Consider the following 26,116-nt stretch of genomic DNA (forward strand, 5'->3'; position numbering starts at 1 on the left):
TTTTTTCAAACTTGCTCAATCGAGATTCTACTGGGTAGTGTATTGTGTGAAACCCTTGTACAATTTTTCAAATTGTCATGGGTAGCCGAAAAAAGAGATCGAAAATTGAAAACAGCGTATTTTTACGAGTTGGAGCATGTTTAGGGGTCAATATCTGAGTTATGCTAGAGTGTGTTTTTTTTTTTGGGGGGGGTGGGGATAGTCTTTTGCCATATATCTGGCGATCGTGTGACGCCTTTGCGACCGTGAAAGCCTTTAGCATTGCGCGCAATTCTAGTTATTATTTTTTTTTTTATTGGGGGAAGCTAGATCTCAGCAACTATAAGAGATAGAGGTCTGAAGTTTGGTTTTCTCCCGTGAAAATGGGTGGTGGTTAGTGCATAGAGGTAAAATGAAATTTGTGCGCATAGCGCATGTACATTTTTGGATAGCTGGAGACATTTCCAAGCAGATAGCAGTTCAAAACTGTGGAATTTAGAAACTTTGTCGCTCTCATTTTTTTGGTGAAAAATGGAAAATTTACAAAATTTTCTAAAATTTTTATTTTTGGGAATTTTTATTTTTGGGAATTTTGAAATTTCAGTTATATTTTTGGATAGCTGACATCAGTCCGATTCCAACAATATAAGTTTTGTTCTGAAATGTTGACTTTGATTTTTCACTTTTTTTCGCATTTTGGTCAAATTGTAGAGTTCTTATATTTTTAAAACGGCTCCAAAAATTTTTCTGAAACTTCAAGAAAGGTATCAAAACTTTGACAAAATTGTGAAAAATGGGTGCCTGTGCGGAAAATGCAATGTATCAATTGTGTTCTTGTCGATTAGTTAAAGTTTTATATAATTTAATAGCCAATTGAATTGTCTATCGGATGGTACTAAAGCTGCATGTTTCTATCAAAAATTTAAAAAGTTATGTGACTTTGAAAAGTAACGTTTTTTACGATTTCGAGCAATTTTAGACGCATGTTTCTCGGAAAGCGATTTTTTAAAAACTTTCTCAATCGAGAGGCTAATGGGTACTCTGTTTTGTGAAACCACTGTATCATTTTTTGAAATGGCAGGGGTAGCCGAAAAAAGAGATCGAAAATCGAAAACGTATTTTTACAATTTGGAGCATTTTTAGAGGCCTATTTCTCGAAAAGTCAACATAATTCTTTTTTGGAACTTGTTCTACAGAGAGGCCTATCGGTAGTGTTGTACATAAAACGATTGTACAATAGTCCCAAATTTCAGGAGTAGCAGAACAAAGGGACCGAAAATTGAACACGGCACCTTTCATTGTTAAGCGAAACATAAGTGGGGGATACAATCTGTACGTTTTGTCAACGTATAGAGCCTATTAAAGAGTGATGATATACTATTCAAAAAAAGTAGGGGATATTTGATTTTGGGGGCATAATACTAAAATATGCAAATGACTACGAAAAAAGTCACTATAGAACCTAACAGAAGAAACATTTCCAGTTACATGTGACGCCCAAACGCACCAATAGCTACCGCATGGAATGCAGGTGATGCTTGGGATCATCATGGGGGTCCAACCCAAGATTTGCACGACTCTGACTTTGAATGTTACAGTCATTGTGGCATTGAATTCCAGGGTGGAAACATCAGTTTAATTGTTTTAGTGACCAGAAAACAAATTTTGATATGCGTCGGCTTACCCAAAATGAAAGGTTACGTGCCCTTGGCATGCTACAGATCGGCACAACACAGGCGGTTGTGGCGCGGACGATGAATGTTTCTCAGTCTGTCATAAGCAGGCTATGGTCCAGATACCGTGATACACAATCTGTACAGGACAGACCACGCTCAGGTCGACCAAGGGCGACAACTCAAGCCCAGGATCGATTTATCCGTACCTTGGCCTTGAGAAATCGTGTCATCACAGCAAATCAGATCAGCCCTCGTCTTCAAACAGACACTGGTGTGAGAGTGAGTGGCCAGACAATTCGGAATCGACTGCATAGGGGTCACCTTCGCGCCCGACGTCCTCGCGTGATCCCTTGTTTGAGAGATCATCACATTCAGGCAAGACGTCGTTGGTGTAGGGATTGTCAACATTGGGATAATCGACGCTGGAGCAATGTGATGTTTTCAGATGAGTCAAGGTTCACTGTTGATTTTTTGGACAGACGTAGGAGGGTGTGGCGTCGTCGAAACGAGCGCTTCCAAGACGTTAACGTCATCAGACATGATCGATTTGGGGGTGGTTCTGTTATGGTGTGGGGAGGCATCACTGTTGCTGGAAGAACGGCTTTACATGTTGTTGCAGGGCGTGTTACAGGCCAGTACTACCGGGACAACATCTTGGCAGTCCATGTTGTGCCGTTCGCACGACGTCATGGCCGCCGTTTCATCTTCCAGGATGACAACGCAAGATGTCACAGGGCCAGGATCGTTACAGGTTACCTCCAACAACAGAACATCACCACATTACCTTGGCCAGCACTGAGTCCCGACCTCTCCCCCATCGAGCATGTCTGGGACATGCTTGGACAGAGGTTACGTCAACGTCAACAACGTCCTGCCAATGTCCAAGAACTTGCTGCTGCGTTGCAACAGGAATGGGACAATCTGGACCAAAATGACCTTAGGCGTCTCATTAGGAGTATGCCACGTCGGATCAATGCTTGTTTGGCAAACAGAGGAGGATTTACCCGTTACTGACTTGGTTGTGATGCTGTGGTAACTTTGCTGTTTGACCCCGGGTATCATTTTACCCTTATAATGGTCAGTCTGTGCCTTACTTCGTCTAACGATCATTTGGAATAAATCGATGAATGTGAACTTCATTTCATTTTGTCATTTGTTTCTTCGTCAGTTTCATTAGGTGACTTTAATAACACTTAAAAATCAAATATCCCCTACTTTTTTTGAATAGTATATTTGAACTGAAATTATTTCAACTATGAGTGTTTTCTTCTTTCCAAAATATGGGTTTAGTGACCCTGTAACAGAAATAGTTGATTGCTGTGTGTAATAATTAGCCTTTGAATTAATATTGTTGCTTCTGTGTCAAAATTATCTTATACCGGTAATCATCTGGACAGAAATCGACGGCTCGCGCTGTTTATAAGAAAGTCCAATTTATTAAGTTTGCAGTAGTATCGTACAGTGGTATCGAATATTGCACCTGTGATAAAAGGCATGACGTTGTTTGAGCATGGACTCTATCTGTAAGTAATATTAAATTTTAATTAGTGACGTCAAATCTTTAACGTGCACGAAACCAGAAAATTGGCGATATTTCATTGAATATTCAATGTTTAGAGATCATTTCGGGACTAACATATGGTTTACTGTTTTTTATTTCAATAATTCGCTTGCGCGTAGGAGTCTTTAGCAGTTGGAGGAAACCGGAGATAACCCACGGGGTTGGACAGGCTTGTCACGTTCAACCGGGGAATCGAAACCTAGCCAGTTGACTCAATGACAGAACATATGATACAGCGCAGTCCCAAAGGCTGTAGCCTACCGTGCAAATTCCAGCCAACATAATGTATCTATATAAGAAACATTTATTCCTACTGGCGATTTACAAATATTGCATGAAGAAATTCAAATCATAAGAACATAAACACGACTAATGCACAGTATCATAATGATTATAAAAGTATAATGTATATATTGGTTATACTATATATGTCACAAAACAACAATCATTAGATAATAATAATTATTTACTAATTATATAAATCATTTAAGAGGTAGGAGATATCCATTGTTTAATTTAACAGTTATATAATTACCCTGATTAGAGAGAGAGAGAGAAATGGGGTTTAACGTCCACTCGACACAAACTAGGTCATTTCGGGACTAACATATGGTTTAATTTTATTTCTATAATTCGCTTCCGCGTAGGGGTCTTTAGCAGTGGGAGGAAACTGGAGGACCCGGAGAAAACCCACGAGGTTGGACAGGCAACCCTACTCCTTGTCACGTACAACCGGGGATTCGAAACCACGCCAGTCGACTCAATGACAGACTTTATGATACAGCGCGCTCACGCTAACCACTCAGCCATTCAACCCCCCACCCTGGTTAGAAAGGTATGAACAATTAGAGAGAGAGAGAGAGAAATGGGGTTTAACGTCCACTTGACATAAACTAGATCATTTCGAGACTAACATTTGGTTTAATTTTATTTCAATAATTCCCTTGCGCGTAGGGGTCTTTGTTAGTGGGAGGAAACCGGAGGACCCGGAGAAAACCCACGAGGTTGGACAGGCGACCCTACTCATTGTCACGTACAACCGGGGATTCGAAACCACGCCAGTCGACTCAATGACAGACTTTATGATACAGCACGCGCGCGTGTTAACCCCCCCCCCGGTATGAAACCACCGTACAACGGTCAAAAGTATCAAGAGTGGCCAAACAAATGGCACTGTATATCGACAAAAGTCCGATAGGGTCATAATCGGAACGTTCTGCATACGTATGATATTTCATTCCAATCAACAAATAGATTGAACCCATACGATCACATACAGATAACAAAAAATGGTTTCTAACTTGTACGGTTGCAGAGAAATAGACGATTTTCTACAAGTCACTGATCAAGGTTTTTGGTCTATGAAAGTGGAAATTATTATTCGATTTACACATAAAATTTTCACCATGTGATGCCTTATGCCATTTCTGATTTCATAAAACTAATTTAACAAATGTAACAAATGTATACAATGAATTGATATTGCTGGATTTGGTTGATTCTGCGTACATTTTACTTGGTGTGTGCAATGCTTATATGGAAACCTTTTTAATGGTTTCATCGGTACCGGAAGAGACATATGTTCAAGGGTAACGGGGCACCCGTGAAACCCGTCATTACTGTGTCGCAGTTCTAGTTATTCTTATTATTATGTTTTTTTTTCCAATTTGATTGTATCTCAGAAACTACTTGTCGGATTGATTCGATGTCTTCGGTTTTACTGGAAAAGTGGGTGTGACATAGAGATTAAAGCTATTTCGAACGTTCTGCGACAATGCGAAATGTCCGAAATCGTTGAATTTGTCGATTTTTGAAATATTGCCGTAATATTAACAATAATCGTCGGATTTTAACATTGAATACATTTTGATATAGCCAGAATCCACGAATCGTCAGAGATATTAGGCGCCAAATTTTGAAAATCTAAATTTTGACAAAAAACTTTTTTATTTATGAATATTTTAATGTGGTATTTTACCCAGGGTTAAAGAGCCATCTGATTTGACCAAAAATGGCACCATTTTTTGTCATCGTAATTTTCCTTGGCTGCCATTGGCTAATTCAGTTTTTCAGTCCTGGATTAATTATTTATTGCTCGATTTGTATAAAACAAAGTTCATATGCTCCGTGATCCAAAATGTCATTTTTTTTGTTACCGGTAAAGTTACCTTTCGGCAACGGAAGTGACGTAAATTTAGCAAAAACTACAATTTTTACAGTTCGGTACCACTTTTTGAAAGCAAATATTATTTTTTTCAAATCAGGTATGACTGAAAGTGTGTGCCCTGTAAAGGGGCAGAAAAAATCGGGCTCAGTTTTTTTAATTTCGATTTCGTTTTAGGGTCATTTTGATTTAAAGGTGAAAAAAGGTGAAAAAATGAGCTATTTACAACCCATTCAGGCTTTTCATATTTTAAAATATTTCTTCGCAACTTTCATAAACTTGTAACATTAATCCATACGAAGAGAATCTATCTCAAAATTAGTTTGTAATATGAGCAGTTGCCGAGAAATGGTCAATTTTGCATGAGTCACTCTTTACGCTATTGTGTCTGTAAAAGAGTCAATTATTATTGGATTTTCATAAAAGTGACACCATTTGATGCGTAATGTCAATTGTGACTAGTTCAACTCAATTTAACATTTCCATGTCACCGGAAATGACGAAATTTGGGCAAAAACTGTATTTATAGCCTTAGAAACAAATAATTTATTGAAATGAGTCGTATTTGTTGTTTGTTTAAAATTTTGATATTTGATTCTAATCAACTAATAGAATGAACCCATACGATCATATAGATATCACAAAATGGTTTCTAACTTGTTCAGTTGCGGAGAAATAGACGATTTTCAACAGGTAACTTTTCAAGGTTTTTTGTCCATAAAAGTGTCAATTATTATTCGATTTTCATAAAATTGTCAGTGTGTGATGCCTAATGCCATTTACGATTTCATACGATTTGATTGCTTGATACTTTTGAAAAAAATAAATGTGCGATTCATTACTATGTGTCATCTGTTTATTTTGGGATTTCGGCGGGGGACATCAGCCTCACTGTTGGCTTGTTTTTTTAATGTCCAGTCGTCATTTGTCCTGTCTTGGCATGTCGTCAAACTAGTTGTTGCGAGTCTACTGTTTACTGTTGTAACAGCTGTCTACTAATCTTTCCTTCAGACAATGTAAAAGACAACGGTCTGCAAAACTGAACTTTGGCACCACGGACCATCTAGACCTCATACAGGCTCTTCCACTTCAACAGCTTTACAACATTGTGCAATATTAGTTGAATGATAGTGAAATTTGCGACATTCAACATGGTATTTGTCACCAAGCGTAAAATTAAGATGATAATTTCTCAGCTTGGCTGCCTTATTAAAGCCTCAAATACCCATTATTTTCAGAATGACTGTGGGCTGTTCATTATCAAATGGTTCACTGCATATCTGACAAACAGGTGATACTGTATCTATATCTTAACATTTGAATCATTTTGTGAAATAAATTTGCCACATGCTTCAATAGGCATGACCAGATTCCGCAGTGACCAAGAGTGGCCCAGTTGACATACCCGCTAGCTGCTACCACAGTGAGCTGGAAGAGATTCCAAATGAAAGTTACAAGCCAAAACCATTTTGACAAGGATTTCGAACTGGGACTTTTTTTGGTGATAATATTATTCTGGACCGACCGTAAACCAGTCAGCATTTCTCTTGCAGCAACTGCCCGCACTTATGCAATCTTGCCTGGACTAGTTCCCCGTCAACACTTTCAGAAAAAGTTTCTGCAAAATGGGCTATCGATCGTGTACGTGATAGAGCCTACATACTTTTTTGTCAAATTTGGTGTGAAACATTGAGGTCATGTGGGGAAAAAAGCCTACGATATTCAGGGCAGAAATTTGCCTGTGTATCTGTTATCGCTCATTACTTCAGTCAGTTATATAGAAGGATAACTTGTGTTTTCCTATTGCTTTTCTCACTTTCATTTCTTCAAATCTTCGTTACGCATCTATCGTAGCAATGATCTCTGTTTTAAACTTATATTTGGAACATGTTTAACCAGTTATATCTCATTTGTGATAATGGCTGACACCAATATTGTCCTTTAAACCAGTTTGGTTCGGAACTAACACTTTTCGTACTTTATCCATTACATATGGTTTAGTTCTTATTTAAGACAAATGATATTGAAACTACTGCCAGGTGGTGGGTCATTCTAAAATACTGTCAGTAGCCAAGATTTTTAAAACTTATTAATGATCCTTAAATTTATTTGTATTACAGGTTCGACAAATGGATGGATTGTCTTCTAATAGAATACAAGATGATATAGAAGTTAATCCACAACCAGCACCTTTTAAAAGTGAAGATTTTATGTAAGTATGGAGTGATTTACAAAACAATAAATTCTTCAATGAAAACTCCTAGCATTTATAATAACATAATTATGAGTACCAAGCCTGGAAATAAGCCACATATCACTGACAATTTCAGACACAAATTCACTCTTTGTCAGGCACAATTCCACTGGACCACTGGTATGGTGTGGTATCTGGGTGTAAATGCAATCTAGAGTTATAAGCAGAAAGTCAAAAGGAGAACGTCAAAAGTAAAAAGTAGAAATCTGAAGTAAATGGGAAAATTCTTATCTAATAGGGTAATTTTATGGTGAAAACCTATAACTATATGCACTTAATCTGCAAAACATCAAGCTTTTTAATTTTTAATCGTCATAATTCTACTTTCATGGACAGAATTTCTATTTTCTACTATCACCTTTAGACTTTTGACTTTCTGCTTTCTACTGTTAACTTTTGACTTTCTACTTCCGATTTTCTACTCACGATTTTCTAAGACAGATTTTCTCAAATGCTGTGGTAACTGATAGTGGCCATGTAGTTTTCGTCATTTTCATAACACGACAACACGACTTAACGACAGTATTAGTGAGAGCATACGACAAAGTAGACTTGGATATTATCGTGTGATTGTTGTCATGACGTGTTGTTAGCTTTGCCCTATCACCATAGTATGTTTCTGTAAGACAAAAAAATACATAATTTAGCTAGCGCTCTGGTAGGTCTCATTACATCATACAGGAGTGAATGAATAAACTGGAGTTTAACGTTCTACTTTTCTGCACCAGCTGGGCTAATGAAAAGTGTTCATACAGGAAGCTAAATAGATAAATAAAGCCGGCATTAAAGAGATATGTTGATTAAAGATACATTCCCACAAAAGTATTTATCGGGTGGTTATTTCAAATAAAAGTATGGCAAGTAAAGTAAAGTAAAGACACCCAATATTACTAGAAAAATACTGGATTTATTGAAAAACACCCAATGAGTGGGTGTCACTCACTGACACCCCGACGATTAAGGGCTATCTGCTCGAGTGATGTCAATGGTTGCATGTGTAGATTGTCTGACCTCTTTTGCGTTAGGGAGCCGTTGATGTATATGTTGATAAACTTGATGGTAAACATGAGCGAATGTGGAAAAAGTGATAGACTTAAAGGACAATATTGGTGCCAGTCATTATCATATATGTGATAGAACTGGTTAAACACATTCCAAATATTATTTTATCACAGTGATCATTGCTACGATAGATGCGTAATCAATGTTTCAACAATCGGAAGTTACGAACGCAAAAGGAAAACAAGAGTTATCCCACTATATAACTAACTGAAGTGACGGGTGATAGCAGATACATGGGAGAATTTCTGCTCACTAATAATTCCTTCGAAGACCAAAAGTTGTTGTGTGAGACTGTGAAAGGATATCTCACAATTCATAAAAAAAATTGACTGTCACTAGCTATAGTTAAGAGAACATGAGAGAAAAATAGAAAAAGTCTGTGCATTACCATGTTTTTATAAGTATAGAATGAATTAACACACATGAAGGTTACGGACTGTTTCTATTTTTCTCGTGTTCTGTTATCTAATGACATTCAATTACTTTTTATACGCCCACATTGAAATGTGGTCGTATATTGTCGTCGCGTCCGTCCGGCCGGCCGGCCGGCGTCCACAATTGCTTGTGGACGCTCTAGAGACTAAAGTTAATATCCGATTGACTTTAAATTTATATACAGTGTTTAAGGCCATGAAACGAAGAAGCCTATTGATTTTCAGCAATTTCCGATAATTACTGCCAGAGTTATGGCCCTTGATCACTTCAAAAAATCTTGTGGACGCTCTAGAGGCTAAAGTTAATATCCGATTGACTTTAAATTTATACACAGTGTTTAAGGTCATGAGACCAAAAAGCCTATTGATTTTCAGCGATTTCCGATAATTACTGCGAGAGTTATGGCCCTTGATCACTTCAAAAAATCTTGTGGATGCTCTACAGGCCAAAGTTAATATCCGATTGACTTTAAATTTATATACAGTGTTTAAGGCCATGAAACGAAGAAGCCTATTGATTTTCAGCAATTTCCGATAATTACTGCCAGGGTTATGGCCCTTGATCACTTCAAAAAATCTTGTGGATGCTCTACAGGCCAAAGTTAATATCCGATTGGCTTGAAATTTATACACAGTGTTTAAGGTCATGAGACGATGATGCCTATTGATTTCCAGCCATTTCCGATAATTACTGCCAGAGTTATGGCCCTTGATCACTTTAAAAATTCTTGTGGACGCTCTACAGGTCAAAGTTAATATCCGATTCACTTTAAATTTATACACAGTGTTTAAGGTCATGAGACGATGATGCCTATTGATTTTCAGTGATTTTAGATAATTTCTGCCAGAGTTGACTTCAGATTGATACACAGAGTTTAAGAGCTTGAGACGAACAAGTTTATTGATTTTCAATGAATTTTTATGACTTGAACAGCTAAATCCATGATATTAAAAGTTTTGTATACTAAACGTTAGCATGGGGCAGAACTTCATAAAAACCAAACAAATTCTAATGGTTTTCTGATAATTACTTCATGAGTTGTTACTCTTAATCAGATTTTAGTGTATTATAAATGTTTCATTACCGAAAGAAGTAAAAATATGCGACAACACTTGTTGACTGCCCGGACGATTTAGCTGCTGTGGGCGTATGTTTCGTTGCCTGGCAACCTATCTTTTGAATTGACAGATATACTCTTACAGTCTCATATAACAACTTTTGGTCTTCGAAAAAATTATAAGTGAGCAGAAATTCGCCCATGTATCTGTTATCACTTGTCACTTCAGTCAGTTATATAGAGGGATAACTTGTGTTTTCCTGTAGCATTCGTCACTTCGGATTGTTCAAGCATTGATTATGCATCTATTGTGTTTAACCAGTTCTATCACATATGTGATAATGACTGGCATCAATATTGTCCTTTAAGCGTACAACTTCATCTGAGATAAAAACCACGGAAAAAGATGTGGGCAGGGGATAGTTATTTATGGTAAATTGACCGCGATTAAAGACAACATTGTCTTTAATATGCAATGGAGCATGGGGTATTTTTTCACGAATACAATGTTTTGAGAGGGATTTGAAGCAAATTGTTGATAGATTTAGTAGTTAAATATGTTTTTAGTCCAAATATGTGACCGACCGCAGCTAAATGGGTCGGAATGCGCGCAAATCAATAATGAGATAAAGATAAAATAAGTGAAAATATTGATTTTGATCGAAATTGAGATTTTCACAAAAATGAGTCTATAAATATACTATCTATCGACACAAAAGATCAAAATATCAATAAAACATTCTTAAAATTCTTGGCGAAATTAGTTATTTTTCTTCGCTCGCAGCAGGACGACTGGTCATTCCTCTTGCATAATAATTGGCATCGTTGTAAAGCGGAGCATCTCTAGTTTACAGATATGGTCAAAGTATTGTCGATGAATTGATTTTGAATGGATACAATCGAGTTTTAAAACCCCCCAAAAATATAAATAAACTCCGCCAGTTGCCATGCAGTCTACACAACTCGTTTGCTGATTGGCCCAGACACCGCGAGCAAGACATTATCGATAAATATTTGGTTTTGGCGATAATGTTTTTGGGTAACTTCATGCGATTCACTCTGATAAGTGGCAGAAAAAATAATTAATTCTGATCGTCTTCAGCACCCCTGAAAACCCATGGAAAGATATATTCAACGACAAAACAGCAGATAAATGGCCTGGTTGCAATGGGATTTTGTTTTGGAACATAACAAATCTTTGACTTGCTTTTTCTCAAAACTTACTTTTGTGAGTTGGGTAGCTTCTCAGTCAATTTTTGCCCAATTCAAACAACCTATACATCAAATTGAAGGTAATGAGTTAGAGAATGTGAAAGTAACAATAACTCAATTTTCAAAATTTCCTCATTGTGATTCAGTATGCTATGGGGGGTCACATATATTATCAAATAACCCAGTTTGTAAATGGAAAGGCATCTTTAATTATTTGTTTTTTCAAAGTAATGAAACATTTTGCTTACAAAAGTAAATTATATTTGATGTTATTCATGTAATCTCGAAATTCAGCAGTTGAACAAAAGCTACATGTAGTTAGCTGGATTAATTCTTCGAATAAGAAGTTGTATCAGGTGTTCTGAGTTTTTGGGGCTTGTGAATTTATATGCAGTCATGTCAGACATCATTGATATGAATGTATTGAATCAAAAGTTGTAGGCCTCGAAACATTGCAATTATCTACCTATTTTCAAACATCTAGGCATCGATCCCATTAGTTGTGATGGCAAACTTTAATAAGATATATGCTAAAGTTGATAAGAGCACCCCACCCATAAAGAGCTCTTCTACCAATATGGGAGTGACGTGCAATCGCTTTTGCGTCAGTTTAAGGCTACACCATTGGTAGCTGCTTGGGATTTGGATTTACTCCACGGGAGCAGTCTTATGCCACCAAAGTGGGCGACTAAGTTCCGGTTCTATAATACCTTATCTAAAATCTGTGCATTATTTTTGTAATTACTTTAGTATATAATTAACACAGTTTTGATTTGGTATGATTTAACTTTTCTTTTGTGCGAGGAAAATGAAACGAATGTCCTGTGTTTAAATCACTGGGCTAGTGACTTTAATGATGGTGGTCTTGTTATCTTCTACCCAGGAGTTTCAGCTTCTAAAATCCAGTTATCTAAAAGTATTGACAGGTGTAAAGAACGGGACAGGTTATACCAACTAGTTCGGAACACCTGATGTCAAATGGTCTAAAGTCGTAAGACATGCGTTCTCCATAAGGTATGTCATTGAGTCAAGTGGCATGGTTTCAATTCCCAGATTGTAGGTGACAATCAGTAGGGTCATCTGTCAAATCTCATGGGTTTTCTCCAGGTCCTTTGGCTTTCCCCCATTGGTAAAGTCCCCCAAACAAGCTTTTGTTTTACTGCTGTATTTCATTTTTTTGAGAAAACAAATATAATTAATCAACATGCATTTCTTTTTAACAACAAAGTCCCAAAGTGTCCAAACCTTAAATATACATATACAGTGTGGTTTTTAAAATTGTTATTTAGGATAGTGACTGGGCCACGATTTTGGCCCAGTCACCTTGAATGCGGATCAGGTCCGCGGGGATATTGCATTGCAAGGCGAAAGAGGCCCCACCCCGACGAAAGCTGTGGCCTGCATAGTCGGAAGGGTTGATGCCTGCCAAGGCGAGGGTGTGGCGGAGTTTGGCGACAAAGATGGGGTAGGTGAGGGGTTTAAGCACCCCACTGTCAAGGAAAGTGAATGCTAACTGGTGCGGAAAGCTAAGCGACAGGCGGTCACGGGACAAAGCAGCGAGTTAGGGATAGCTAGGATAGGTACTCTCAGTTCTCGCTGTTGAAACTGGATTACCTTGGCCAGTAAACATGTAAATAGCAAATATTATGAGAAAAATGGAAATCAGTGCGGCATAAACAATTAACGTAAGTACAAGTATCAGGCAGTAAATTGGATTTTCGTAGAAGGAAAAGAACGCTACAAGACAGGCTGCCCAGAACGTTAGATCAAAGGCTGACGTAAAAGTTAGGCACCTGCATATTTTGCGAAGAATGTCAAGGTAAACTTTGAAATAGTAATGAGATTTCAGTAAAATTTCAACAAGATTTCAGTAAAATCTCAACAAGATTTCAGTAAAATCTCAACAAGATTTCAGTAAAATCTCAACGAGATTTCAGTGAGAGATTTAGTCAAAATATTATTGAAATGTCAGTGAAATCTCAATAAAATTTCAGTGAGAGATTTGGTCAAAATATTATTGAAATTTCAATTAGATTTTACTGAAATTTCAGTGAGATTTCAGTGAGAAATCCGGGGCATGTGTAGTGGCGGAGTGAGACTGAAAACACCCGGGTATAAAACACACATGCCTGAACCTACACTCCAAAAGGCTGCATCCCCGCCAGGAGTTGTAATTTCTACAAATTACCTCTCCTGCAGGGGAATAAACACTGTGTGATGGCCCATTTATAGGGCGCTTTCCGTTCCCCGATTTTCCTGTCGCATGACTACTACCGGTTGTCTTTGGTTGGAGGTGCAAAGTTTGTAGATGGGTGACCATGACACCCCATCGGAGGTTATGGTTAGCCTGGAGCTGCCGGTATTCCCTATCGTAGAATAAAACGGAGATCCTGTCAAATCGCACAAACAGTTCCAAAATTTGTGTAGAGTAAGCGAGATAGTCTTTAATGTTCACACACGTGGAATCCATAAAATTGACCAGGATGGCAATGTTTGCCAGACGCTATTGGGTTTCCTTGGGTGTGCTCTCTTGATAACAAGATCATTGCCTCTCGCTGTCGTTTGGCTCAAGGTGAAATTGTCGTCCTCGACATTCGAGAATGATCCGTGGGGGATAAAATCAACAATGTCCAGGAACATCTTACCTTGCATGGCCACCTTTCGTAGGAAAATCTGTGGGTCATTCCATGAAACATCGTTGACGATAGGGGGGAGGGCTTGATTGCTGCTGTCCCCTGTAACCTGTACCAGAACATTCGCCCCGCCTCTCATATTGTTAGACAGTTTTTATACGCCCACATTTTCATGTGGACGTATATTGTCATCGCCCCTCTCCGTCCATCCACAATTGTTTGTGAACAGTCTACAAATAGCGTAAAAATATGGTATGTCAAGGTTGTGGACCCTATAGAGGTCACAATTTTTATCCGATTTTTTTGAAACTTGAAATGTAAGTTTATAACCCAAAGATCTTGGTTCCTTTCGAAATTCGCGCATATATCGGACCGTAACTTCCTGAATTATGGCCCCTGATTGTACGAAAAATCATGTTTATCCGATTTAAACAACCATATTATTGTATCACCGTTACACCCTAAGGACGACTGAGTTCGAATTTCGTGAAAATCGGCCCAAAACTGACAGATAAAATGGCCGCCCTCCGTTCTCAAATAGCGTAAAAATAGGGTATATCAAGGTTGTGGACCCTATAGAAGTCACAATTTTTATCTGTTTTTGTTGAAACTTGAAATGTAAGTTAATAATACAAAGATCTCGGTTCCTTTTGAGATTTGCGCATATTGAATTGTAATTTCCTGAATTATGACCCTTGATTGTAGGAAAAATCACTTTCTTCTTAGCTTGTTCTCTATCCATCTCTCGAAAATGTGGGCGTATCCTGCCTGGCAGCCGTTTGTTATCCAATTTTGTTGAAACTTGAAATGTAAGTTTATAACCCAAAGATCTCGGTTCCTTTTGATATTTGCGCATATCGAATTGTAATTTCCTGAATTATGGCCCTTGATTGTAGGAAAAATCACTTTCTTTTTAGCTTGTTCTCTATCCATCTCTCAAAAATGTGGGCGTATCCTGCCTGGCAGCCGCTGGTTCAATTATCCGCCATATTTGCATGTGCTACATCCGGACCCGCCAAATTTTCGTGGCATTCAGTTTGTGCTTCTGTTTGTTGTGTCTGAACCAATGCCACTTTCTGTGCCGCAAACAAGCAGAGTTTTCTTTGGCCTTTATTGATATCTACGTTGGCGAGATCTTCCACGTCCAACAGAGCCAGGGCCTTAATACAATCAAATCCCATTTGGGCCAAAGTTGCCATTGTGTGGTGTGAGAGCCGACATTCCGTGACCAGCCGAGTGAATGCCAAGTCTCCATTTTCATTATTATAAGTATTCTCTCTCTGTCCTGCACCGGCGTGCGAATCAGGGTCAGAAACTTCTAATAGATCTGTAAAACGTGCAGGTACTGCCCGACGGCATTTTAATCGTCGGTCCTTCGACATAATAACTATATGTAACTTGGACAAAGAAGTTAAACAAAGAAAGTATGCTGGCTACGTGAGAGCTGGCACTCGCTTGAGCTTGCAGCGCATTGTGCCAAGGCACGAAACCATTCTTCCTATGGGGTTGCAGGAATCAAATTACCCTCTAGAGGGGTAAAACACTTGTAGTAGAGTGCCACCTAGGAGGCGTGGCTAAAGAGCAGACAGCTCGATAAATTAAACTTAATTAAAACCTTAATCAACAATTCTTTATGTAATGATACCTACAATAGTGCTAGCAAAATTATATATTTCTGTGTCTTACAGAAAGAGACTAAGCGATAGGTTGATGATAACATCATGTTCCGACAACAATCATACAATAATATCCAAATCTATTTTGCCGTATGCTGTCACTAATACCGTTGTAATGTTGTGTTATGATAGGGTGAAAATTACATGGCCACTACCATAGTATTTGAGAAAATCTATATTAAAAATTTGAGAGTAGAAAAACTGAAGTAGAAAGTCAAAAATTGAAAGAAAGTCAAAAGTTGATAGTAGAAAGTAGAATTATGTTCATGAAAGTAGAATTTTGACAGTTTAAAGTTGAAAAGCTTGATGATTTTGTTATAGGTTTCCACCATTAAAATCCAGTTTTAGATAAGAGTTTTCCCTTTTACTTTTGATTTTCTTCCTTCGACTTTTGATTTTCTACACTGGAGCCTTTAATTTACTCAAACAGAGAATTGTCTTTTTTCTATGATTTTATTAGTATTGTTAAAATAAGTCTGACACAAAAATAACTTTGTTAGTGCTTGACATTATGTTTGGTACAAGTAAAATTGTTATTTCCAGGCCAGATGAGTACAAATGTTTAATTCTGTGTTTCTGTTATTTAGATTTGTTGTTTTATTGTGTTTCAGGTCATCTACAGTAATGAAGAATGTTCCTATCTCTAAACGTCATCTTGATAATTTTACTACATTAGACAATAAATATTCAGGAAAACGAGGAGTAGCTTTACATACACAACGATATAATGTAAGATTATATAAATAACAATAGGTGTTACTTCTCTACCTAATTCTGTCTTTTACAAAATGGTTGTAAAATATCAGGAATACTCTTATGTGTGTTTTGATTTTTCTTGGTACTATGATCTAATTTCTTGAAAATCTTAATAGAACATGGTGGAATATTGTCTTATACTGTGCTTTGAAAAAAAAAACCCTGAAAATGTAATAGAACTGGGTTAAATGTTGTCAATACAGCATTTTACCTATGTCATTTGGGGACTAACATTTGGTTATGTTTATGTACAGTTAGACAGGGTGGGACGTTTCCTGGTTAATGCCATTTCCAGGAACTTTTCTTTAAATTTCATATATGAAAGTTTGTTTTACACACACACTCACTGGTGTACACCAGGGAACCCCTGTTTACTAGGAACACTTTCCTTACCCCTGATGGACAGATAGCTACGAAAAGCATGGAATATATGTTGTTTTTCACTATTCTGGGACTTGGTGATCCAGAGATATATTATGTATTTGAAAAAACTTGTAGTTAACATTCAATATTCAAGCTTTCCTGTTGAATAAGCTGCTGTTATGGCTATATTTTTTTCAAGACATGCTGGATATTTCCACTATTAGCGTGGCTATCTTTAAGTTTGAGTAACAACTAGTTTTTATGATCCCTGGCTGATGTTTGTGAATCAAATTAGTTATACTAAGTACTATATCAGATTTTTGCTTTTGATTTTAACTCTTAACCCATTGTACCCTAGATTCAGTTAACAGATTAGCAGTCCTATCCCCAGAGTTCATTGCTGACGTGCCATAAAACCACATTTCATTCATTCATTCATTCCCAGAGTTCATTAACTCAGCAGGGCCCATTTCCCTAAGCCAATTAGTGGACTATTAAATAATCTACTTATTTATTTGGCCGACATTTCGAAGAGTATTCTCTCAACGTTATCAAGCTATTACAGTAATACAAAAATTATGAATAATTATGATTAAAGGCCAATGGCTTCACTTAACCCTAGTTAATTAGTCTTTGTACAACATCACCTCCTTTGATGTTGTTGTTGTCCTGTGTGGTTTCAGGAATTGTTGTTATATTTTTCTGTATAAATTAGCCTCATAATTTTTGTATTACTGAATTAGCTTGATAACGTTGAGAAAATACTCTTCGAAATGTCACCCAAATAAATAAGTAGCTGTTTTTCCATAATTATGTGTAATAGTTTTTTGCTCTATCCAGTTACTAAATGCCTCTGAAAGATTATAGTGGATTATTGTTAATCTTAACCCGTTAAGTGCGTAGGTCGTTATATAACGTCCTGGACAACTGCCACTCACTGTGTGTAGGGTGTATTATAACACCTTGGAGGTATTTTCCCCAACCTATTCTTAGAACATAGTTCGTCACTTGGGGGAATCCCTTGGGAATTCCCCCACGATCGCAGCATGTGTAGGATGTTATATTAAGTCCTGGACAACTGCCACTCACTGTGTGTAGGGCGTAATATAACGCCTTTGAGGTATTTTCCCCAACCTATTCTTAGTACATAGTTCTTCGTCACTTCGTCAAATTAATTACACAATAGGGGGTAGTTAATGTTTTAAAAACGTCACACTTTTGATACCCTCTCCTCAAAATTGCAAATAACTGGAAAACAGTTTTACATACCAAGAAATACTTAATTATAAAAATGTACAGATTGTCTTGTTCTTTCCAGTGATATAAGGGGGATCACGTGGCTAAGTGGGTAAGACGCTAGCTCGCTAGCCTGGAGGTCGGGTGTTCGATCCCTGCATTGGCCGAGAAAGTTCATCCAGATTTTCCGGCGTGGTTCTCCCTTGTCAGTGATGCAGGACAGAGGGGCTGACAAGGAAAGCTGTCTAGTCGTTCGGATGGGACGAAAAACCGAGGTCCCGTGTACACATTGGCGTGCACGTAAAAGATCCCTTGGCAGTTGGAATTCGATATAAGAGTAGGCCATAGTGCCGCTGTCCGGGCAAAATTTCCCTCATAGCACACTGTATGGCGTATGCCCGTCTTCATTAGCCCAGGTTAAGAGCAGAAAAGTAGGACGTTAAACTCCATTTCATTCATTCATTCCAGTGATATAAAATTCAATTGTTTAAAGTAGCAATTAAATTACTATAAATTCCACGAAAAGTATGACTTTTACCTGTCAAACGGTAAAATAACTTGAAAAAATATCCCAAAAGATCTTTTAAAAATATAACACAAAGATAGTCTCTCATGCTGGCAACAGTGTTCAAAGTAAATATAAATATAACTTTTAAAAAGAAATATTGCTCCAACTGACCGTCACTTCATCGCTATCAACATTTCGGCCTCGCGTTATTTTGTGGAAATTGTCGTCGTCTTTGCTTCATAGCATCCTAAATAAAAATATGTACCGTAATTGAAATCTTAGACAATGTAATATTGCTCTACACAAATGGTTTAAATCCTAAAAGTTTGATCCAATTTAGCTTTCCATATTCTATAATTTTTAGCCATAAGTTTTGTTGTATCTCTGTAAGACTGAAAGCATGTATAGTGGACCCTCTAGAGGCTACAATTGTTGTTTCATTTTAAAAACTGTTCAAATATGTCACCATTACACCAAAATTATGGTTCAGTTCAAATTTCTTGAAAATCAGACACAGACGATCTGACAAAATGGCTGTTCCCCTTTACGCAAATAGTATAAGAAGCATGTAATACCAAGATTGTACGAAAAATCACTTTTTATTTGATTTTAAAAACTGTTCATCATTACACCATAATTACTGTTGAGTTCAAATTTCGTGAAAATCGGACCAAGACTGTCTGACATAATGGCCGCTCCCCTTTCAGAAATAATAAGCATTTGATAATAAGTTTGTCGACCCTCTAGAGGTCACAAAATTTAGCCGATATTGATGAAACTTAAAACATATTTATATCCAAATGATCGCGATTCCTTTCCATATTGACCCATGTTTGACCTTAACATCTGGATCATGACCCTGATTGTACGAAAAATTGCTTGTTCTCTGTGAGCATTGTGACCTCTTTTTAGTTCATAACAGCCCCCCCCCCCCAAAAAAAATGGAAATCACCATATACATGAATTTTGCATGAAATATCTAGATTACAGTATTTTCCACAATAAATTGTGGCATAAAATTCATATTTATGAAAATGGCATTAAGTCTAGTTCATTTCATCCATTTACATTTTTTTTTTTTAATCAGATGACAATAATTTAACACTATTGACCATTATGACGTAGAGTTTTATGATGTTATGATGTCAAACCTGTGGGTCATTTAAGAGTTAAATGTAGGCCGTAGCGCCGCTGTCAGGGCAAAATTTCCCTCATAGCACCCTGTATGGCGTATGCCTGTCTTCAATTAGCCCAGGTTAGGTGCAGAAGCATAGGACGTTAAACCCCATTTCATTTCATTTCATTTTAAGAGTTAAACTAGAGAGGTATTCATTGTTAAGTTTATGATTTAGAAACTTAATTTATAAGGTTATTTGTGCTCATATTGCGTTATAATTCAATTGTACAATTCTATAGCAGTCAATTGTTTCATGATTTACCTACCTTTATTTAGCAGTGTAAACGTAATTTGAACAAGCTTATAAAATAATCTTATGTAAATGTATATGAACACAATCTAAGAAGCTTATTTATTATGTTTTTTGCAGATATATTTAACATTGTTATTTGATTTGTTATTTTCAGTTCGATACAAATAGATCCTTAGACAGGTAATTTATGTATATTCATATAAATTTAAGGCAAGTAAGATGGGAAATTTTTGCCATAATTGTTTGACATGAGATCCAGAATGTTTAAGAATGAGTTTGCGAGAGAATCATGCAAAATTTAGAAAAAACGGCACAAATGGTGTCGGGCGATTTTTCAGATTTGGTTATTGGGTACCCCGTATACCCCACATGAAATATGAGGGTCACCAACCTTGTAGTTACGGAGAACCAGCTATGGCCATTTTAGAGTTAAAAAAACATCATTTTTTAAAAAAAAATTCCCTAAATTCAAATGTTTCCCATAAATTGCCTCTTGATATTTTATTTTTTTTAATTATTTTTTTATGAATGATCTTGTCAATATATATATACTCAGCCAAATTAAAAACTTGACACTGATGAATTTCAACAATTTTTTTTTCTGGTAAGTCAAAAAAATTTTAAAGTGTTTCTAATGATAGTAAGTAGTAAGAAGCCTTTAATTTGATAAAATTGTATAGTCACGTGGATCATGTGACTTTTGAGCATATAAAGATGAAAAACCTGAAAAACACGTGCAAACACAAACTTGTGAGGTCAATCGATGCAAGTTTGCTTAAACTGAACACGCACACGTAACTTGAACTGGAAAAACAAATTAAAATTGTTATTTTCATCTTTGTTAGAAAATGCCGCGCCTTTCAAATGTAGAACGTCTACATGCTATAGGAAGGCTCTATGCTGGTCAGTCTGTGGTCACTGTTGCAAGAGCCTTTAATTGTTCACGCCAGACAAATAATTAATCTTAGAATGAGAGTGCTTCAAACTGGAACTATTGCCGACCGTCCAAGGGCGGGAGCGCCACGTGTGACGTCACTCCAGGAAGATCAAGCAATACGATTACGTCATCTTAGAAACAGATTTGTCACTGCAACCTCCACAAGTAGAGAGATGTTTGGTGGAAGGGTAACTGCACAAACTGTTCGAAATCACTTGCAGGCTGCTGGTCTTCGAGCTCGGAGGCCCTATAATGGACCAATATTGACACCTATTCATCGCCGTAACCGACTTGTGTGGGCCACAAGACACATAAGATTTACTCAAAGACAGTGGAATTCGGTTGTCTTTAGTGACGACTCTCGATTCACTTTGAGATTTGCTGATGGCAGGGGCCGAGTGTACCGCAGACGAGGTGAACGTTACGCTCAAGTATGCGTCAGAGAAGTTGACCCATTTGGTGGCGGCAGCGTCATGGTTTGGGGTTCTTTTTGTGCACATGAACGTTCTTCTCTTGTTGTTGTCCAATGGAACTTAAATGCTGTCCAGTACAGGGATCAGATTTTGCAACCTGTACTTCTTCCGTTTATGCAGAGACATGGACCTGGACTAACGTTTCAACAAGACAATGCTCGACCCCATACAGCAATTGCTACCCAGAATTTTTTAAGAAATGCCGGTGTCCAAATCCTGGATTAGCCGTCGCTTAGCCTCGACTTTAATCCTATTGAACACATCTGGGACGAACTGGGTTGACGTGTTCGTCAGCAAGTGAATCCACCACTGACGTTGCAGGACCTTCAACATGCTCTTGCTGAGCAGTGGCGACGTCTTCCTCGGGTAGTGTTGACTAATGTTCTGAGATCCATGAGAAGACGTTATGTGGCAGTACGATACGCTAGAGGAGTCCACAACCGTTACTAAACACTTTATTCCTATTGTTCTCTAAGTCTGTGAATTTCATTTTGGGGGGTACTGTGACATCACGAACGTTATCAATGTCAAGGACTTTCGGCGAGACGTATTCTTGCTTTCTGTTGATGTCAAGGTCTTCTGTGCACAACATAACACTAAAATAGTTGCCTTAAACCAAATATTAAAAGTCTAGTCCCAAAAATCCTGAGTGTCAAGTTTTTAATTTGGCTGAGTATATATGACTGTTAAAATTTTCCGAAACCATTTGAGGCTGTGAGGAATTTATTTTGAGACGTAGCTTTTGCTATATGCTAAAGCATATAAATTTCATGATGCTATATCTCACCCACTGCGGGGCTGAGGACAATTCTATTAATAATGGAAGTTGAGGATACTAATACTAATATTTGGTTTTGACAAAATGATTGGCACAGATTTCTTTCATATTAAATTTGATGGTCGAACTTGAAGAAAATGACTTCATTTTTTACTTCATTTTTCCAATAAAATCATACATTGCCTGGATAATTAGGCCAGATAATGCCCCAAGCAACTGACTTCCAGCAACCCTGTGTAGGGCCGGTCCAGATGATTCGGGAGTTCCACAAGGATCAGTCCTTGGACCTGTCTTTTCTGTAATGTATACTAAGAATTTAGGACAACTATGCAGATGATACACAGCTGATCGCAAATTATTCCCTTTCAAAAACTGTTCCATCCCCTAATTGTACACATGACATTAAAGCATAGAATTAGAATACTAGTTCTAAGATTAAAGATAGTATGACAAGAAATATGTTGAAATTAAATTTAATTGAATTAATTAAAGCAGAATGTATTTTATGTGGTCCAAATACACATCTGAAAAATACAAGTTCAAATGATATGGTTGTACGAGATGCAATATTTGTACCATGAGACACTGTGAAGAAGTTAGGTGTCCTCTTAGGGTCCAATTTGTGCATGGACAGTCACATTAGTGAAATTTGTCGAAACTGTTATCTTCGATCCAGGAACATTGGCCATATATAAGACACTTTATTAGCCAGGAAGCAGCTGCTACACTTTTATGTTCTTTGGTATTCTCAAGGGTTGACTACTGTAACAGCTTGTAAGTAGAAACATCTAGTGCCAATATTTAAAAAAAAATCAACTTGTACAAAATACCGCAGCTTGAATTCTTACCAGATCATCAAAATACTCTCATATTACTCCTGTTCTGAAATCACTCCATTTGCTGCCAATTCGTGAAAGAATCATCTTCAAAAGTCTGTCGTTGACGTATCAGTGTGTGAATGGCTTAGCTCAAATATACCCTAACCTTATGCAAACCTCCGGCCGAACACACCTTCATCAGTTGTGTTGCTCAAGGTGCAAATTAAAATCATTTGGATACGGATCGTGCTCAGTGAATGCGCCTAATCTGTGGAACAATCTTCCAGAGATCATTAAATCATCACTAAACCCTTTCTTTGTTTTACATTAAGACTTAAAACTCATCTTTTTATCAGGATTAATTAAAATAATTTAATTGTATGCGCAGTGGACATGCCTCTGTACATGGAGTACGTGCGCTATATAAATCAGCTGTTCATTTCCCCGCCTTTTGCATGAATAAAATGCGGTTTAGTAGCCAGTTATCCGAAAGAAACTACAATAGCATATTCCTGAAGCAATAGCCCGAGAAATACCGCTCTGGCCATTGCTGGATTGACTTCAAATACTTATGTTTTTGGGTGAGTGTGTCTATTCTTCCCGTTCAATCAAATCACTCCTAAGTACAGTCTTTCGTTTAATCTGGGGTCTTCCCTAAAATTTGGACAGTTATTTAAGGTATTAAAAACGGTGAAAGTATTGTTCGTCTCCAAACAGTATTGTTTACATTGTAGCCGTTTTGATAGCCTCATTTATTGCACAATTAGTTTTTCTGCAATATTCAGCTATGCACTGGGTAATTGGGCGTAATAAATTTTGTGAATCATGACGTAACGTCATGTAAACATATTTGGAGCTCTGTTTAAACTCGAATGATAGTGTTACGCAGTTAGGTATTGGTTTTTAATCGGACTATTGACCAGTCATAATTTGGAACAGAAATTTGCTTTCATTATGGCAGTGTTGAGTGGAATTAGGTCTAATCAAACGAAACACTGCGGGGAGTATGCTACAATAGTGACCTTACGCTCATATACTATTTTTTTTTGTCTTTTTGAAATATTGGTTGATTCGTTTGTCAAGTATAGACAGATGTACATAAGTACTACACTATTTAGTTTTTACGATTTGCTGTCCAAAAATTCATCATCCTTCTACTAGATCATGAGATTATATTGCTGAATTATTAAAATGTTGAAAAATAGTCTAGAGAGATTAATTGTTTTTACCAAGAACAGCTCTTTTGTGTAGCACTATCGTCGTTGCGATATTGTTTTTATACACCCACATTGAAATGTGGTCGTATATTGTCGTCGCCCCCGTCCGTCCGTTGGTCCGTCAATCTGCTTGTGGACGCTCTAGAGGTTAAAGTTTATATCTGATTGACTTTAAATTTATACACAGTGTTTAAGGTCTTGAGACAAAGAAGCCTATTGATTTTCAGCGATTTCCAATAATTACTGCCAGAGTTATGGCCCTTGATCACATTGAAAATCTTGTGCACACTCTAGAGGCCAAAGTTAATATCCGATTGACTTTAAATTTATACACAGTGTTTAAGGTCATGAGATGAAGAAACCTGTTGATTTTGAACAATTTCCGATAATTAATGCCAGAGTTATGGCCCTTGATCACTTCAAAAAATCTTGTCGATGCTCTAGAGGCTAAAGTTAATATTCGATTGACTTTAAATTTATACACAGTGTTTAAGGTCATGAGACGATGTAGCCTATTGATTTTCAGCAATTTCTGATAATTACTACCAGAGTTATGGCCCTTGATCACTTCAAGAAATCTTGTAGACACTCTAGAGGCCAAAGTTAATATCCGATTGACCTTAAATTTATACACAGTGTTTAAGGTCATGAGACGAAGAATCCTATTGATTTTCAACGATTTCCGATAATTACTGCCAAAGTTATGGCCCTTGATCACTTTGTGACGCTCTAAAGGCTAAAGTTATCATACGATTGACTTCAGATTGATACACAGAGTTTAAGATCTTGAGACGAAAAATATATTGATTTTCAATGAATTTTTATGACTTGAACAGCTAAATCCATGATATTAAAAGTTTTGTATACAAAACGTTCTAATGGTTTTCTGATAATTACTTCATGAGTTGTGCTCTTAATCAGATTTTAGTGTATTATAAATGTTTCGTTACCGATAAAGTAAAAATATGCGACAACTCTTGTTGACTGCCTGGACGATTTAGCTGCTGTGGGCGTATGTTTCGTTGCCTGGCAACCTATCTTTAAATTTATAGACAAGGAATAGAGAAATAAGATGGGTTAAACAACATTTTTTATCTTTACAAATTATTCTCTATAGTCAGTATAGTAGCTATGGTATGATTTTATTTAAAACGCAAATTAATTGTTTGTGAAATAGCGTGAGAATAACAGGAAAGGGGTTCTAAGTTCAAGGATAAACTGTGTCGAAAAACATGTGATGGAAATTTAGTTTCTATTCAGCAGACTCGCCCAAATCGAGTCTGGCTGGCTAGTGTTTGAGAATGACTTTAGTTAGTATTGTAATCTGTACTATGCTTGTATCCATGTATCCAGCTATGCTATTAAAAATGCAAAAACGAACTGTTGCATTGTTATAACTACTGAGAAGAAAACGTCTTAAGAAAACAGGAAGAAGTAAATACACAACGTGAAGCAGAAGCAAAGACAGCTAGAGACAAATTCTAGACGATCAAAAGGCAACTAAGATATGTAGTAAGAAAAGATGCATGGGTCGTACGTAGGATGTGGCGACCGGTGTCGAACTCCCGCTCTCCACGTCTGACAAAAGACCCATGGTGGTACATTTGGCATTCATAGTAAATTAAGCTTTTCAAAATTTTAACGGTGTAATTGTGAGCTCAGTTTTCGTGATTAGATACTTATTAGACAGATAGATAGCTAGATAGATGATTAGATAGATAGTAGATAGTAAAGTATAGCGATATTTTTTAATTTCAAATACTTATTGGTAATAAGTATTTGTAGTTTTGATAATGGAACATTTTTTAAATGTGAATTTCTTGATGAAAGTATATAGTGCATTTATATTTACTTGTCTATTTATATTTCTATTATGGCTTGCTCTTAATTG

At 37.1% G+C, this 26,116-nt stretch overlaps 1 protein-coding gene across 2 annotated transcripts in view; it reads left to right on the forward strand.

Annotated features, from left to right (window-relative positions):
• The window catches only part of LOC126811185 (uncharacterized), a 245,703-nt gene that overhangs the window by 26,392 nt on the left and 193,195 nt on the right, over positions 1-26,116 (forward strand). For both annotated transcript variants that reach the window (XM_050536746.2, XM_050536747.2), the window contains exons 2-4: positions 7,501-7,592; positions 16,321-16,438; positions 20,157-20,182. In XM_050536746.2, the coding sequence (XP_050392703.1) occupies positions 7,501-7,592; positions 16,321-16,438; positions 20,157-20,182 (236 nt within the window). The remainder of the gene's footprint in view (positions 1-7,500; positions 7,593-16,320; positions 16,439-20,156; positions 20,183-26,116) is intronic.

The sequence above is a fragment of the Patella vulgata genome, chromosome 2 (genome assembly GCF_932274485.2).
Source record: "Patella vulgata chromosome 2, xgPatVulg1.2, whole genome shotgun sequence".
Classification (NCBI taxonomy): Eukaryota; Metazoa; Mollusca; class Gastropoda; family Patellidae; genus Patella; species Patella vulgata.